The sequence below is a fragment of the Triplophysa rosa genome, linkage group LG21 (assembly GCF_024868665.1).
Source record: "Triplophysa rosa linkage group LG21, Trosa_1v2, whole genome shotgun sequence".
NCBI lineage: Eukaryota > Metazoa > Chordata > Actinopteri > Cypriniformes > Nemacheilidae > Triplophysa > Triplophysa rosa.
In genome coordinates, this window is record NC_079910.1 from 12171496 (window position 1) to 12188088 (window position 16593).

Consider the following 16593-nt stretch of genomic DNA (forward strand, 5'->3'; position numbering starts at 1 on the left):
CCGTGTTTTGGTTTTATTTCTCTCTGTCAGTTTCTAGAAAACAAAAAATTTATTGCTGAAAGGTATTAAAATGAAAGTCTATTTGCTTGGTTATTATAAATTATTACTATTATATAACTATGCGTTTTACAACAGACTTTTTAGTACTGTACTAGAACATCGTTGTAGTGCCACCTTTCATCTGTGCCACTGCCAAATAAATTTGTTGGCATACACTTATAATGACATACCATAACCAAGGAATCTGCTGGTACACTTATGTTTATACAAATTAATTTGAGTGAGCAGTTTTGTTAAGAAGCACAGTAGCAGTTCTTATTATAAGGAGCTCATTTTTGCAGTGCATTTTTTTTACATTGCACGTGTTCAATTCATATAGACATGTAGTCATTAAAATCTCAACTTTCACCCCTGCAAGTTGTTGTGACGCAAGTTAACCTCGCATTTTAAAGTCAAGTAAATGATCCCTGAATAAAAGGAGGATCGGATCACTCAAGGGGCAGGTCATCCGAGGAGCATATCTGCGCGTCTGCAGCTCGTGTATCTCGGTTCTTGCTGGTGATGTAAGATGGCGGTATCATGTATTGTACAGTCACGGTCTCAGTTGAGCGAACCACCACGTTCCCTTTTCGTCCGGCATTGCCGCAGAGCCGTTATGTGTTATTCCGCTATAACGTGTATAGACGTTTCATTTGAATCTGGTGAGTTAGTTCGTTTTGCCATGCATTTTTCATCATATCGGGTGCGTTTGTGAGGCAACCGCCATTTTTCGTATTTGATAACATAACTTTAATAGTAGCTATGAGTTTAATGTCATGAGAAAATCAAGTAGTTTAAGCAAGCATGTGTACGTATTTATTTAAAAGGTCTGCCGACTAATAATGCCTTTTAAAGCGTTAAGTCTAAGTTAGGGTGTTGATCTGATATGTAAACTGGAATTTCATGGTAAAAGGCTGGGTAAAAATACGATTGCTGGTTTAAACTTAATCTGACTGCCAGACAGTCTATAGTTGACCCGAAACCCATCCACGTTTTAAACACATGAATATGACATGCATTCTGACGACGTGCTGTCTGTAAAGAGCCAGCTGTTGAGAGAAGTATTAAATTAGTATGCGAGTAAAAATAAAGAACATGTGATCGTCACACAAGATTATTATGGTGTACAGTACATATGTTTAAGTGTGGGAATCACACGGGCATCATGTTTACTGTAACCCCAGGAGCTACTATAGAGACAGTTGTGTATACACTATTGTGTAGTGTGTTTGTGGGACCGTTTTATACAAATGGATAGATTCGTGTTATTTTCATTCAAAGAACCGTCTGAAAGACAGCCTTGACAGGACTGTTGCATTTCTTGCATCATCATCACAAACAAAACACTGCATAATGGATATAACCAAGACTGTATTGTTTCAATGTTGTTTTTCTCTACTATTTCTAAATAATTGTTCAGTAGGCTACGTGGTCTGTTTTTAGAGTCTAGATTTTTTTTCAATCTCAGTCATGAAAAACTAAATACTAACAGCATTTTGATTCTAAATCAAATTGTCTTCTGCAGAGCAGCAGCACCAGATTAGAGACGTTTGTTTAATCTCTCAGTTGTTCATCATGACTCATATTGCAAAAGATGAATTGCATTGCCAGAAATCTGCCTACAGTTCGTGGTATGCTGGTTTGACAAGGTTAATAGTGAGTTAAGGAATGACGACAACAATCTCTCGCTCTGGGATTTATGAAAATCAAATTAGCAATTGCAAAGGTGGTTCATTAAATTCGAACTAAAAACAGCACAAAATAAACAATTTATTTACTGACATGTATTTCTGCCTCTTCTCTTTACCCCTCAGGGCACCAGACAGAGGACGGCTGTATTGGGGGCTGTGGAATGAGGTAGTAGTTTGTATAGTTTGGGATCACACCAGATCTAGGAGATAACTATACAGCCTACTGTCTTTCTCACAGCTGCTTCCTCACATCAGATACAACATACCTTCAGAAAACAGGATTTGTGGATAGCAGCATTTATGCAGTATTCTGTGTTGTGTTTCTAAGTGTGTACACTTAAACTTGGAGAGGTTTCAGTATAGAGATATAACTGCTTACCACAATGACTTTAACTTCTTGATCCACTGTTTTAAATAACATAACTGTACTGTGTGTTATGGCTTAATATGTTCGTTGTCAGTCTATATGTTAGTGTATTTTATGACTGTGACAATATATAATAATAAATAAATGTGTAATTTTCTAACGCTTTGCTGTTCTTTATTAAAGAATAATTAGACTCATTTGTTTCATCTTGTTCCTCAAACCTCACTGATATCAGCTCAGATAAGTAAAATGATTTCTGAACAAAGTAAAAGGCCCCACGACGCGAGATTACATGCCAACTTTAGTAGACCACATTGTCTTAAAGTCCCTGTGAGCCCGGAAGTTGCGATCGTTTTCACTTCCGTATTTTGACGCATTTCTGAGTGAAATGGAATTTCTAATGGTGAAATTAGTGGGCGTTGCTTTCATCTTTCTCTGCGATTTGATTGGATGTATAAAACAGCTGTTGCATTTTGAAATGGAACTGGCAGCAGACTGACAGTTGAAGGGGAGGAGTTAACGGATGCTCCGCCCAAGCCGTCTAACATATGTCATTTAAGATGGATAGTCATTACAGGACGGAAGTGCATTTTCAGAATTACCCACATTGATAAACTATTTACAACAAACGCTACAATATTTCATGAAAAAATAGGCATTGTCATTTTTAATTTCACTGGGACTTTCAAGACTGCTTTAAATGCGTTAAGCACCATAAAATATGAACGATAACTTCTCATATTACGAATGACGAGCTCAGATTTCTTAACGAAGTGTAACTATTGGCCGAGCACATCCTGTGAAGTTGTCAATCAGATTTATTGTAGCCAATCACCGTAAAGGGCGTTGTCGCGTCCGTATATCCGATTGGCCCGAGTCGCGCTGACGCCTTGCGTGACGCCATCACTGGCATGCAAGCAATTGCAGCGTGAGTATGGCGAATATCAGAAGTGTCAAGGTGAGAGAACGATTGAATGAATTCATTAAAATCTTATGGTTAGGCTGCTGCTACAAGTTTTAAATTCATTTATACGCGTTGCTTTGTACCGCGCATTCGTAGTTTCCGTCTTTATATGTTTGTATTCTGCAGTTGTTATCATGTTTTGAAGTTATAGCCTCAATGCTAACTAGTTGAATAAAACTTTAAGCAGGTGTGAGCCAAGACAGGCAAACAATGGTGAATGACCTGCTTTGCTTTTAATAATAAAGTAATCGCAGACACTATAAACCCTGGTGCTGTATGCTCCAGAGTCCAGCCTCACTGTTTTGCAGATCTTAAACATAAAGTTTTACAGTTAAACAACGAATGACTGTATTGTGTTTGTTGTATATTGAAGCATCACTGGCGTTGTGCACGCTGTGTCCACAGTAAACTGACCACGTCGACAGTATCTCATTTTATATGTGTAGTATATCGTCCATGCATTATAACATCACACTAAATCCTAATATGTAATGTATAGTACCCCTGACCTGCTCTTACTGACCCTGTGTAACAGGGTATGGTAGGTCTGGTGACAGGAGGAGCTTCTGGTTTGGGGAGAGCCACTGTTGAGCGACTTATCAGTCAGGGGGCCAGCGCTGTGATCCTAGACCTGCCCAGCTCAGATGGTCACAAACTCGCTGCTTCACTTGGGGACCGTTGTGCGTTTGCCCCAACTGATGTGAGTGATACTTTTTCTTTACTTTTTAAAACCTTTTTCCATTTACACCCAGCTTTAACGGATAATGAACTATTCACCTTAGTTTTTTTTAACCTAAAGTCATTTAAATATTACGAATATATTGGCTCTAATATGACCTTTATTTGTGATCAAGGTCACATCAGAGTCAGATGTGAAATCGGCCGTCGATTTGGCCAAGGAGAAATATGGAAAGGTGGACTTGGCGGTGAACTGTGCTGGAATAGCTGTGGCTGTAAAAACGTACAACTTCAAAAAGGATCTTCCTCACAGTCTGGAGGATTTCACCCGTGTTATCACTGTAAGCTAAATTGAATATAGTGTTTAATAGTTTATCGGTTATGTTTTATGAATCATTAAGTTTATTTGTATTATGTGCATTAAAGGTAAACATTGCTGGGACGTTTAATGTGATCAGATTGGCTGTAGGGGAGATGGGGAAAAATGAGCCCGATGCTGATGGGCACAGGGGTTGTATCATCAACACAGCCAGTGTTGCTGCTTTTGATGGGCAGGTATGCCAAACACAATTTCTTAATCCATGAGCAGAGCTTTCTATCAGTGCAGCATAACAGATGTTGTTTGCCCATTGTCTGTTTTTATAAGGTGGGCCAAGCTGCATACTCTGCTTCTAAGGGTGGGATTGTGGGAATGACTCTTCCCATTGCCCGGGACCTTGCACCAATGGGGATTCGTGTTGTCACCATTGCCCCAGGTCAGTGATCGTGATACCCATCTGTACATTTAACATTGTTTTTTTTTTAAAGTATGTTGTTTATATTTGTCTACTTTTTTGCATACAGGCCTGTTCTCCACGCCCCTGCTTGCAGGATTACCAGAGAAAGTTCAGAACTTCCTGGCAAGGCAGGTGCCCTTCCCCTCACGTCTGGGAGATCCAGCTGAGTTTGCACACCTTGTGACTGCGATAGCAGAAAACCCCATGATTAATGGTGAAGTGATTCGCTTGGATGGAGCCATTCGCATGCAGCCTTGAAGGAAATGCTGGGAGAAAAGAAATAGTGGAGAGACTGAACACTGGGAAAACCTAAAAGTGGTCTATGGATGAATTTTCAACATAATACAGTATAAAAAACTCAGGATTCTTTGTATGTAAGCATCACTGTATCACTGACGTCCTTTTTTACCTGATTTTTACACTCTTTAGTCTGGTATTGATTTACTGACTGTATATATGCACCACTTGCTACTGTGATGCAATAGTGACTGTTCACATACATGTAGATGACATGTGTCCCTGTGGTAAAAACTGGATTTGAAGAGATCACATCTTTTGACTAGGCCTGATTAATGTTTGAAAAATGCCTGAAGTGTAATAATACAATCATAAGAAGAGTTATGCTAAATAGTAGCTATGTATTTGCTGAATGTCTTTTTGCGTGTAAAATAAAAATATGTAAAGCATAACTGAGTTATAATAAATATTTCGGTTGCAAACCTCTTCAGGGATCACTTGTACTGAACTGAAAATATTGCAAGATGGTACAATTAAAACACTGGAATAACAATACTGTCAAGTAATACATTTTAATTGTGTGATTCATACTGGCATATTCTGCTTGGTGTTTCTCTTGTTAAATAAAACTTTTTTAGTCGTTTATGGACAAATACCCCATGATTTTGTTCAGTAACTGGACCAATAGAGGGCAGCATCGAGCAGGACCGGAAGCTCACAGGGCTTTCTTTTTGCTTTTGGCCTTGTATATTGTGCATTAAATAAGACTATGACTAATATAAAACAGGCTTATCATTTATTACAATGTTATTAGTAATTTGCTTTTTTTTAATCTAGCGACGTATTCTAAACACCAGTACATAACACTTCCACATAACTATTATATTATCAGTAAACTGTTTAAATGATCATTTTGGGGTGTAATATGGGTCTATAAACGCCATAGAAGACTTCCCAGAACCGACAAAGATAAATTAAACTCAAGTGTGCAAAATACTGGCAGTTGGGCACAAAGGTCCTGCTAAATCCTTTGCAGAACAGATTGACCGTAATTGAACAAAGTAAACCCAGATTGACGTAGTAAATCTGCTTTAAGCACAAACATAGCTGATTGATTCTTGTCCATTGAGTAACTGTTTACGCTGATTTATTTCTGCCTATCCTAAAAGTTTTGTCTATAAGACATATTAACACGTGGATTATCTCAGATGACAAAGAATTAAAAAAAATATTTTTCTGTGTGTTTTTTGACATGCATCAATGCACAGATTTTTCCATCGATGAGCTGTATCAAAGCACACCAATATAATATGGGTCAAATACACATTGCAGTCACTGCTTGATCAATCTCTAGTGTGTGTTAAAACAGATCAGGCCTCTGAGGAACAACATACATGATGAATGGTTTAATCACCAAGTAATGGTTATTGAGTGTCACTGTGTTGAATGACTTTACTTTGATGTGTTGTTACATCAGGTCATGGATTATTTGGGGAGGCTTTGATGGACAATTGCTGTCATCCCTTTTATTGTTGCATTGTTTGGAAAATGACTTCATTAACAATAGGCAAACACAGCAGACTTTGCAAGGTCAAATACATTGAGGGATTGCAGGAAAGACAGCAATATGGTTTGGATAAAGCAGTCTGTTGTTTCAAGAGCAAACTAAAAGACCGATTATTCATCTTTTCTTAATATGTAGGCCTATTGGTTCTGTACATTATTTAATCCCCATGATTTTGCTATGACAGCAGCAAAAAAACAGCAGTCAACTTCATCTTTATCCTCTAGGGGGCAGGCTACACAAGCAGTCTACAAGCTGATTGGTGTTTGGAGAGGCATTCATTGACAGCTTGTACATGCTTCTTTTAATAAGCTGCTTCTAAAATTCTACCAAGATATCGAAAACACATCAATGCTTCATGTATATGTTATCAGTGTGTATCCCCATATCCCCCATATCTCTGCTAATCATTGGAACAGTACAAAGCACAACACAAGGACTCTGACTCTTTTAGAAAGATGGGGAACAGATGCAGAAAAGAGAAGAGACAGTGAGCTGGTTGTCATTTATCTGGGTCAGCACGACCGACCTCTTTTCTCCAGTCAAACATAAACATGCACATATATAAATCAGTTAAAGGGACAGTTCACCCACAAATGAAAATTCTGTCACCATTTACTCAGTCTCAGGTTGTTTCAAACCTGTATAATTTTCTTTGTTCTGCTAAACACAAAGGAGGATATTTGGAAGAATGTCAGTAACCAAACAGATCTCATCCCCCATTTACTGCCGGGAAAATAAAACTATGGGAGTCAATGAGGGATGAGATCGGTTTGGCTACTACTGACATTCTTCCAAATATCTTCCTTTGTGTTTAGCAAAACAAATTCAAACAGGTTTGGGACAATCAGAATTTTCCATTTTGTGGTGAACTATCCCTTTAAGAGACACCAGTGAGAACTATAGCTTTTAAAACGAGAAAAGTGTCATTGCTGTTGCTATAAGAAATGCTTTAATGTTTGCATGTTTACGCACACATGCAGAGGGGAAACAGGAGCCATTGTGAGGTTCCCCCTCATAAATATTCTCAGAAAAAAAACAATGTTATTTGTCATAGTGACAAAACAGTAAATTACTTTAAACCAGGTAAAATGTGTCCTGGACTTTTTTTGTGAGATTTGCTCTTATAGTTGAGCTGTATTTGATAAACTGCCAAGTCATTCACAGAAATAAACGACAGATATTCTGAAGACTTTCTGAATTGGGTGTTTGTTTCTAAACACGGCACACAGCGACGTCCCACTGATACGTTCCATCTGTAAGCTCCAGAGAACGCTGCTAACAGAAGCCTTCCTCCTTGCGAAAGAAAGAAAAAAATCTTATGAAACTCAGGAAATAATAAAACCTTCAAGGGCTGAATGTATCCACCGAAGAACCAGAAAAAAGTAGGATGATTCAAATGAGTCCCAGAGATCTCAGATGTCCGGGGCCAGTGGCGGGTTGGAATATGAGCACTATCATTCAATCCCACATTTACGATGCTTTTCACATCTGACAATACTATAACCCAGCCAGACAATGCTCATCTACTTCTTATCCTTCATGGAAACAAATACATTGGTCTGAAACATTGGATATGGTGTCTTTCCGGGCCCTATTAGTGGTATTGTGTTGGTTTATCTGTTGAGCGCAGGCTACAGTAACAGTCTTTGTGTTGAGGGAGGGTAATCCTCTATCTGTATGTGTGTTTGTGCCCGCTCGAGGGTTTGTTTGAGAAAGAGGAGGGAATCCACTAATGCTGCCAGAGCTGGAGAAACAAATAAACACTGTGTGCCTCCAAACCAGCCATGACAGCGTAAATATTCCCACAACATTGGGTCTTTACAAGCGTAGACACAAATAGAGCTATTATTCATGTCTGTTATGGTCCTTTGAAAACTTGGGACGCTTGCTGATTTGAACATAACGATTTGGACATACATGTACACCCTAATGTGTACAGTTATGGGATTTATTTTATATTGACAGGATGTTCAATTCAAGGGCCATTTCTCTCGCTGGGAGGTTTGTGTCGTTTTCATGGTGGGGTTTGAAATAGCATGTGATCACAGCTTTGAGAGCATGATGATCCAGCACTCCTTTGGAAACACACATTTTTTGACTTCATCCACCACTTTATTGAAGCATGACCATAAAGCTGATAGAGGTGATTTGATTTAATCAGATATAACACTTTCACGCTAACAGTCTCTCATGAGTTTCAGACTCAGGTGTCATCACAACACTGTTGCTGAAAAAGCTTTCCGTCGGAAGTGTCTCTCACCATAACAGAATGATCTTACAGGAGATCACAGTCGCCACGGTGAGTGTTAAAGGGATAGTTCACCCCAAAATGAAAGTTACTCAACCTCAATTTGTTCTGTTGAACACAAAGAAAGATATTTGGAAGAATGTTAGCAACTGACAGTTCTGGGGCACCTTTGAGACAGTTCTGGGGCACCGTTTTTCTACTATGGTAGTCAGTGATGCCCCAGAATTGTAAAAACGTTTAAAAAGCCTTTAACGTAAAATCCATGTCATTTCATCAAACCTAAAATTCATTTGAAAGGGAACTTATCGTCGCTGTCCTTTCAAAACCTGTTTTTCAAGAAATGCAACAAACACTGGACTTTGTCAAAGTTGACAACACTTTTAAATACTTTTTATTGGTTATATATTTGCAGAACCCAGTGACAAACATAAAGGGGGATTTATGGCAAATAAAAATACCGAAATATGTAGATGCGACGTTTCAGAAAGACAGCAGTGATGTCGAATTTGTGTTAAGTTCAAATTTGTATAGCGTAGTGGTCAGCCAGCCACCAGGTATAGTGACAAGTTCACAAGTTATTTTGCAGACTAAAAGGATATTGCTTTTGCTTGGCTGTGTGTGTAAAAACTTTATGGATGAATGGAATGTCCCATTTGAAAAGCATGCCAAAGCAGATGACTGTATAATGATAATATATTTTATGGACTGTAGGTGGCACCTATTATAAAGTTAGTTTAAAATGTAATAAAAAGTATTTCGACAACATAAACAAACAAACAGTACAAACAACTTTGGGAGAAAACAGTCGTTTTTATTCTTAATGTCATTCCAAACCAAAATTTCTTTCTTCTTCAGAACAAAAAGATATTTTGAAGAATGTTGGTAAAAAAATAAAATTGGCCCACATTGACTTCCATTGTACGCTCTCAGTAAAAAAGATACAAAAGCTGTACACTTCGCACCTGAAGAGTGCGTATTAGTACATACTGGTATATACTGTATACATATCTGTACGTAAATGGTACATATTAGGACTTTTTTAAAGGGTGACAGCTTTTTTACATTTTATCTGAGAGTGTATGAACACATAACCACTGAGACATTTCTCAGAATCGTCCTGTGTGTTCTACTATTATTACATTTTAAACCAACTTTATAATAGGTGCCACCTACAGTCCATAAAATATATTATCATTATACTGTCATCTGCTTTGGCATGCTTTTCAAATGGGACATTCCATTCATCCATAAAGCCTTTTATACACACAGCCAAGCAAAAGCAATATCCTTTTAGTCTGCAAAATAACTTGTACATTTAATTACCAGCCACATCTGGAGCGTGAACACTGAAACTTTGTTAACAAGAACATATTGACATAAAGTGTCTAGATCCACAGCTACATTTTTAAGTTCAGAGAGTTGTGAAGTTTTTCTCCTTTCGGCCAACTAAGCTAAATCACACGTAACACGTAAAATTGCAAAAATTTAAGTGTGGGAACAAAAGATGCATTCTATCTAAAAGCGAGTGCTCACCCAGACCTGCCTGAAACGCCTCGTGTAACCACACCCCCACAAATCTACGTCAGTTCGTGGTATGATTTGACTAAGACCGCCCAAATGTAAACGCAAGTAAGGTGGGCGTACCTGTCAGTACAATTGCTTTGGAACCTGATGTTCCAAATATGGTAAGAGGCGTCACATTTCCGTCACATGCTTGCAGTATTCCACCAATCACTGCGCACTGGTTAACTGGCCAATCATAGCACACCTCGCTTTTCAGAGCCATGAGCTTTGTAAAAAATCCACGCGTTTCAGAGAGGCGGTGCAAAGAGGAGATGCAAACATGCACGGTATGTGGAAAATACAGCGTTTTTGAACCTTAGATCGTGTATACACATTTCATTACATCTAAAACAAACCATAATATTTGTTTTAGCCGTGTCATATGACCCCTTTAAGAAACCCTTATCCCCAGCAGAGAGTAGGAAGAGCTTCGGACCATGAACCATCTTCCATTCATAGCAGCTTCTGCTCAATTTCTTTGTATTTCATAGACATCATTATCACAGCATGTATGATTGTCTGAGACGCAGTCAGCGAGACTTCATTAGCAAGCAGTTTTGTCTAGAGTGCGTTACCCAAAGGAGCCTGAGCCGCGGCCAAATTCAGTCTATCCGTTAATTCCTTCAGCTGGGTGCAGTTCTCACAAATTTCCCCTTGAGAGTGTGAATCTCTGTAAGAGCAGCTATTAAATGCATTACGGCTGCTCTGTTAGACGAAGCTCGTCTGGAATTCCAAAAATTCTAAAGTTCAGGATAAATTATTCATAGCTTCATGTCATGACCGAAGTACAGCATACACAGGCATCAATCCTGTCTTTGTGATTCATAGCAAACGTATATTGTACACTGCGTATACGCACAACTACTTTATGCCGAATGTGACTTTGGTGTGGCACCCTTAGAGATCGATGAAATTATCTATACGCAAGTCTTGCACCTTTTTTCTCCAGCATCTCATTTCACAAGCGCTCACACATCACCTCCGCACATCTCAAATGTAATAAAACTCGTAATAATATTGGATGGCATTGATAATCACCTCGGAGAGCAATGCGAAAACCTGCAGCTGAATATAAAACACTTTTGCTCTAGTTTGTAACACTTGTGTGTCCAATCAATTTTAATATATTATAATCTATTCAAACAGAGGCTCAATTATGCAAAAGAGTCAGAGTCAGATAAATCTCATACAGGACGCACCAGTGAGCCTCAAAACAGCCATCAGCACACTAAGGGCTAACATGACAGCCAACAAATATACTTACATAATGACTAAATTTGATTGTGTCTATGCAGATACAATGGAATTCACAGCTAGATATTCTTTATGGCCATGTGTTCTTTATTTTGTATATGTTGTAAATTATGTCAAAGTCTCACTTTGTATTTTTGTCTTAAGCTACACTAGTGTCATTCAGGGAACTGTTTTGGGGTCTTGCAATAACAACAAAGTAATAATGTGGTCATATGAAGGGGGTGTTGAAATCTTGTTTTCTGACAATACTTCATGACTTGCTTTCTCTGAAATGTTTTTCTTCATTTAAATCGGATACGAAATCTGAGTGAAATACTTACAAATGTTACACACTTACATCGTAAAGCTTTATATGGTGACATGCATTTGTGCAATAGGGCTGTCACAATATCATTTTTAACTACACGGTTATCTTGGTCAAAAGAATTCACAATAGAAATATCATATAATGATATCTATTGATTTTTAAAATTATGATATCAGTCAAATCCATCTTTAGTTTTGTCTTCTTTTTTTGTCCCAAGAATCACATTCAAAATACAAGCATATAGGGAGGCAGAGAGAGTTCATAACCATTGTGGCTCTTAAAGGTGCTGTGCGTAATTTTTTTGGATGATCTATTGACAGAAATGCAATATAATATACACAACTATGCTTTCAGAAGTGTATAAAGACCTTACATAATGAAGCGTTATGTTTTTATTACTTTAAAATATGCTATTTCTATCCGCGGGTCCCCTTGCATGGAATTCACCATGTTAACAGCAGCCCTAAACGGACAAAGTGCTCTACAGAGCGTGTTTCGTAAATACATCATCTCCTATCGGGACAGAAGCAAAAACTTGACACCACCTTTGTTCTGTGTTAGCCGCTGTAGTTTTTTGAAAGGGGGGGGTGAGGTGTGGAGTGAGCCGTGGGTGTCTATCGACAGGACAAAGTTGAGAATTTATGCAAATGAGAAGCGACTTTTGGGAGCGACAGCCAATAAGAGTGAAGATGGAAGCTAACATGATTCTTCTCCTCTCAGCTCCTGTAGTGAGCGTCACCAGTAGTGGGAACACCCACTAGCGACCTAACCGCCAACCCCTGGCGACTTGCAGTGACAAAGTCGCTTGTAAAGTCTTTGGCTACAAAAAAGTTAAATAACATATAGTAGAAAACGATCATGATGATATTGTAGTGCACAGAAATGTATCATTCATGATGAAGTGCTGTTTTATCTTTCTGCACCTAGTTATAGAGAGCTGTAAATGTAAATGTAGTTCAGACTGGTGCGGCTGTGATATTCACTGTTCTGAGTTCTGAGTAAACAAAAGTGTACTCTTTGTCGTTTTTTCAGACGCTTCAGTATTTTTCATTATTAATTTAAAACATATTGTGGATGTAATAGATGAGCACGCAATCATTCACAGGAGTGACAGCTCTCATGCTAATCAGAATGAATGGCAGGGAAACATAATATCAAGTTAGTCCTTCTACTAAATAATGTTTCAGCAGTTGATTGTGACATTTATTATATGGATTTGTGGCTGTTGTTGTCACTTTGAATTATAAATGTTGCAGATTGATCGATTAATCTGATATTCATTTTACTAACAGGGTCATTTTCAAGATATGGTCACAAACCTTTACAGTCATGTAAAAAGCTTCCAAATGAAAAAATCCACCCGATTTAGCCATTAATACGCAACTCAGCACCTTTTTATAATGATGATTGTTATTTAATTCTTTTAGTTTTGTATATATTTTTTAATTAATTAGAATTTCATTTGTACTTTAAAAAACACGTCACCCTCTTTTGTATGTTGTATAAACATTTCCTTTTCTATTATTTAAAAAAAAACAAGTTAACCAATTAAACACAAGTATAGGGCCTAATAAATGCATAAAAATGCCAATCAAAACAATTATTTATTAATACATCTATTTTGTGTCATACAAACTATTATTTTGAAAGAATAAAAATATGCAAGTAAGTACTTACAAGAAGGTCAACAAAGAAGACACTCTGTTCAAGCACACACAAGGGGAGTGTCCCTTTCCTTAATATAAATTAGAAATTTTATTTAAAATGTGGGTTTTTGGCGTGGTTCTTTAAGTGTCATTGGTGTTGCTTTGGTTTGTGTCTGAAGGATTTTTATTGGAAAAAAACATGTTTATCGGTATAATGTATAGACTTTAGTGTGCCTCGTCATGTTCATTTGAGGTGACTTAGCCATCATCTTGGAAAATTAGCCTTTCATGGGAATTTGTCACTGGTGTTATTGTCACTGGTGTTACACCAACAATGACAGAAATCTCTATGCAAATAATAAGTAAAATAAAACAATTAAATAAGGAACAAGATTCAAGTTGGCCATTATTATTGGTAACAATGTAATCATGCCGGTGAATACTAATCATCAAATTTTAGGCATGAAAACTGAATTAAATTTTTTGACATTTTGAAGTCGGAAAGTCACAGTTTTTTAAGAATGACCCAACAATAACTTGGCTTTGATCTGCATATTGTTTCTTAATTATTCATTTTAGTATACAGTATGTGGTGCTATACTGTATATACTGTATATATATCCTCATTGGAGGCTGAGCCCCACTAATATTGAAAACCTAGAATCGCCCCTGAAAATAACACAACACTTTTTAGAGTGTAGACTCTAACCCTTATAGTTACTGAAATATAGACCATCCCCCATGTAACAAGTCCCCCATTTCTCCTCTATGGATGGATGAATAGATATTAAAATCAACCCTTCATACTATGTCATTATGGTTGACAATATTTATTTTTCTATATGTGGAAATGTAGCACATCACTAAAACAGAGCAAATTACACAAAAACGAACACCTAGTTCAGTGGAAACGAGGTGATTGTTACACATTTCAAGTGTTCTTCCGTGAATGAATCATTTCGAGGAGAGGGAACAGATTAGCGCTCCTATCTCAGAGAGTTAGCTTGTGAATTACTTCTTTGTCAAATTGCCTCTCCTTGTTGGAAATCATGCACAACCTGAAATTACCTCATTTATCATACAATGTTGCATTGTTCTATAATCAGATCACAGGTACGGCAAAAAGTTTGTTTGTCAAACTTTGTACCAGTGCGGCATGACTCTACGACAAATTATTTCATTACATTATTAGGAAAATTGTATTTCCACAAAACTAAATAGAAATTTCAGGTCTCTTTGTCATGACTGAACTGTATGTACTGTATACCCTAATAGAACATACATGCACCAGTGCGGTCAGGCATTCAGGTTGTGTTCCAACAGACTAAGAGATGGTGAAGCTGTGTAATTCTGTATTTAAAGAGACAGTTCATCCAAAAATAAATATTCTGTCATCATTACTTAGCCTCATGTCGCTCCAAGTCTTTGTGGATTTCTTTTTTCCACGGAGCACAAAATGGGATAATTTAATGAATTTCCAGTTGGGTGAATTCAATACAAAGGCAGTACATTATAGGCTTATTATGATTTCATTGCCTAATAAAGCAACCAAGAATGTCAGCAAAAATGTATAAGAAAGGGTTTGATTTATACGAGGGCGAATACATCATCAAAATGATAATTTTTTGTTAACAATTCCTTTAAGAGTGTTAATAGAACATTAGACCACGTTACAAGATGTTCTGAATACATAACGGTGAAGACAGTGTTCAGACAGGAACAACCAGAGAGCCACCACCCCTCACAGAGCACTGAACTATGAAATAAATGCCAGTCGTCTTGCGCTTTGAAAGACAGGTTCACTGCAGGCAGGACAGAAGCAAATGTAATGATGTTTGAATGATGAAGAACATGCCCTTGTTTTGTAAAACAGAACTGAAAAAGTAACTTGGATGCAGTTATCAGATAATGAACCCAGGTCGGTAGGTGATGCAGATCCATTTTTGCGCTAATGTCTTGGCCAAGATCCTAATCGTGCCCTGAACAATCTGGCCAATGGAATTATCCGCTCAACTAAAGGCCTAATTAAAGATAAAGGGCTCCCATCTTTCTAGTCAGTGTTAATGTAAGTCTGATGGTCTAAACAAGAGACACTTCCAGAAGGTCATTGACTGTTGCCAATGTTCTTTGAAAACTTGTGTTGTGACAGTTTTCAAAAAAACAGTTTTTTTAGTAGGAAAAAGTTTCAAATAACTGTTGACAGATATGCTGACCTGCAATGAGCTATTCAGGTCTATTGAAATAATAATTGAAAATGGCAATCTACTGGTTAAAGGGATAGTGAAAACTGAAATGAAAATTCTGTCATCATTTACTTGCATCATCGACTTGCATTGGTTTTGTGTTTACTTGATAGAAGAGAATGGGTTACGCCGTTGTTTGGTTACCAACATTGTTCAAAATATCTTCTTTTGTGTTCTGCGGAAAAGTGATACAGGTTTGAAATGACAAGAGGACGAGTAAATGATGACAGCATTTTCATTTTTGGGTGAACTATCACTTTAAGAACTGGGCCAGTAATGAGACAATAATCTGTGTTGTTAAAATCAGGCAACACTTTACTTTAGGAATGGATTTGTTAACATTAGTTAATGTTAATTTAGTCAGCTAATGTAGTTAACAGTTATTTCAGTTAATTTCAGCATTACTAGGGCATTAATATTCAGCATTAATATTCAGCATATACTAAATTCACACAATACTAGGGGTGTAACAATACGCGTATTCGTATTGAATCGTTCGGTACGAGGCTTTCGGTTCAGAACGCATTACAAACCGAACGGTTCGTTTGACTAATCCTAAAATAAGATAAAATTGCTTAAATTGTGTGAAATATGATGTTCTCAGTGTGACTTCTCTCAACAAGGCAACCCAAATGACTTAAAAGGCAACGTGCTGTCTGCCACTCCCACCCACCCCCAAAGAAAAACACAATTGCACTTAAGCGTTACTCCAGTCAGGCATATTAGCGCGTAGCAATATGGCTAGTAACGTGAATGCTATTACCAGACCAGAAATAGAACATCCTCCAAAAATCAACAGGTCTGGTTGTTGGGACCACTTTGGTTTCCCTGTAAATTATGAGGGGGATGGCAAGAGAGTGGTGGATAAAAACACTATGGTATGTCGCATCTGCTACACGACAATAAGCTACATTAGTGGGAATACTTCAAACATGTCAACTCATTTACGCCGACATCACCCCAGTGTGTCAATAGCTGGCAATCGACGAAAACAAGGAGAAACACGCACGCTA

General features: G+C 37.7%; 1 protein-coding gene across 1 annotated transcript; it reads left to right on the forward strand.

Moving 5' to 3' along the window:
• Positions 1-2949: 2949 nt before the first annotated feature.
• Positions 2950-5510, forward strand: hsd17b10 (hydroxysteroid (17-beta) dehydrogenase 10). Its single transcript, XM_057319219.1, has 6 exons — positions 2950-3055; positions 3597-3761; positions 3916-4080; positions 4166-4294; positions 4386-4494; positions 4583-5510. Exons 1-6 carry the CDS (start codon positions 3032-3034, stop codon positions 4771-4773), a joined length of 783 nt encoding a protein of 260 aa, XP_057175202.1. The 5' UTR covers positions 2950-3031; the 3' UTR covers positions 4774-5510.
• Positions 5511-16593: the final 11083 nt, after the last annotated feature.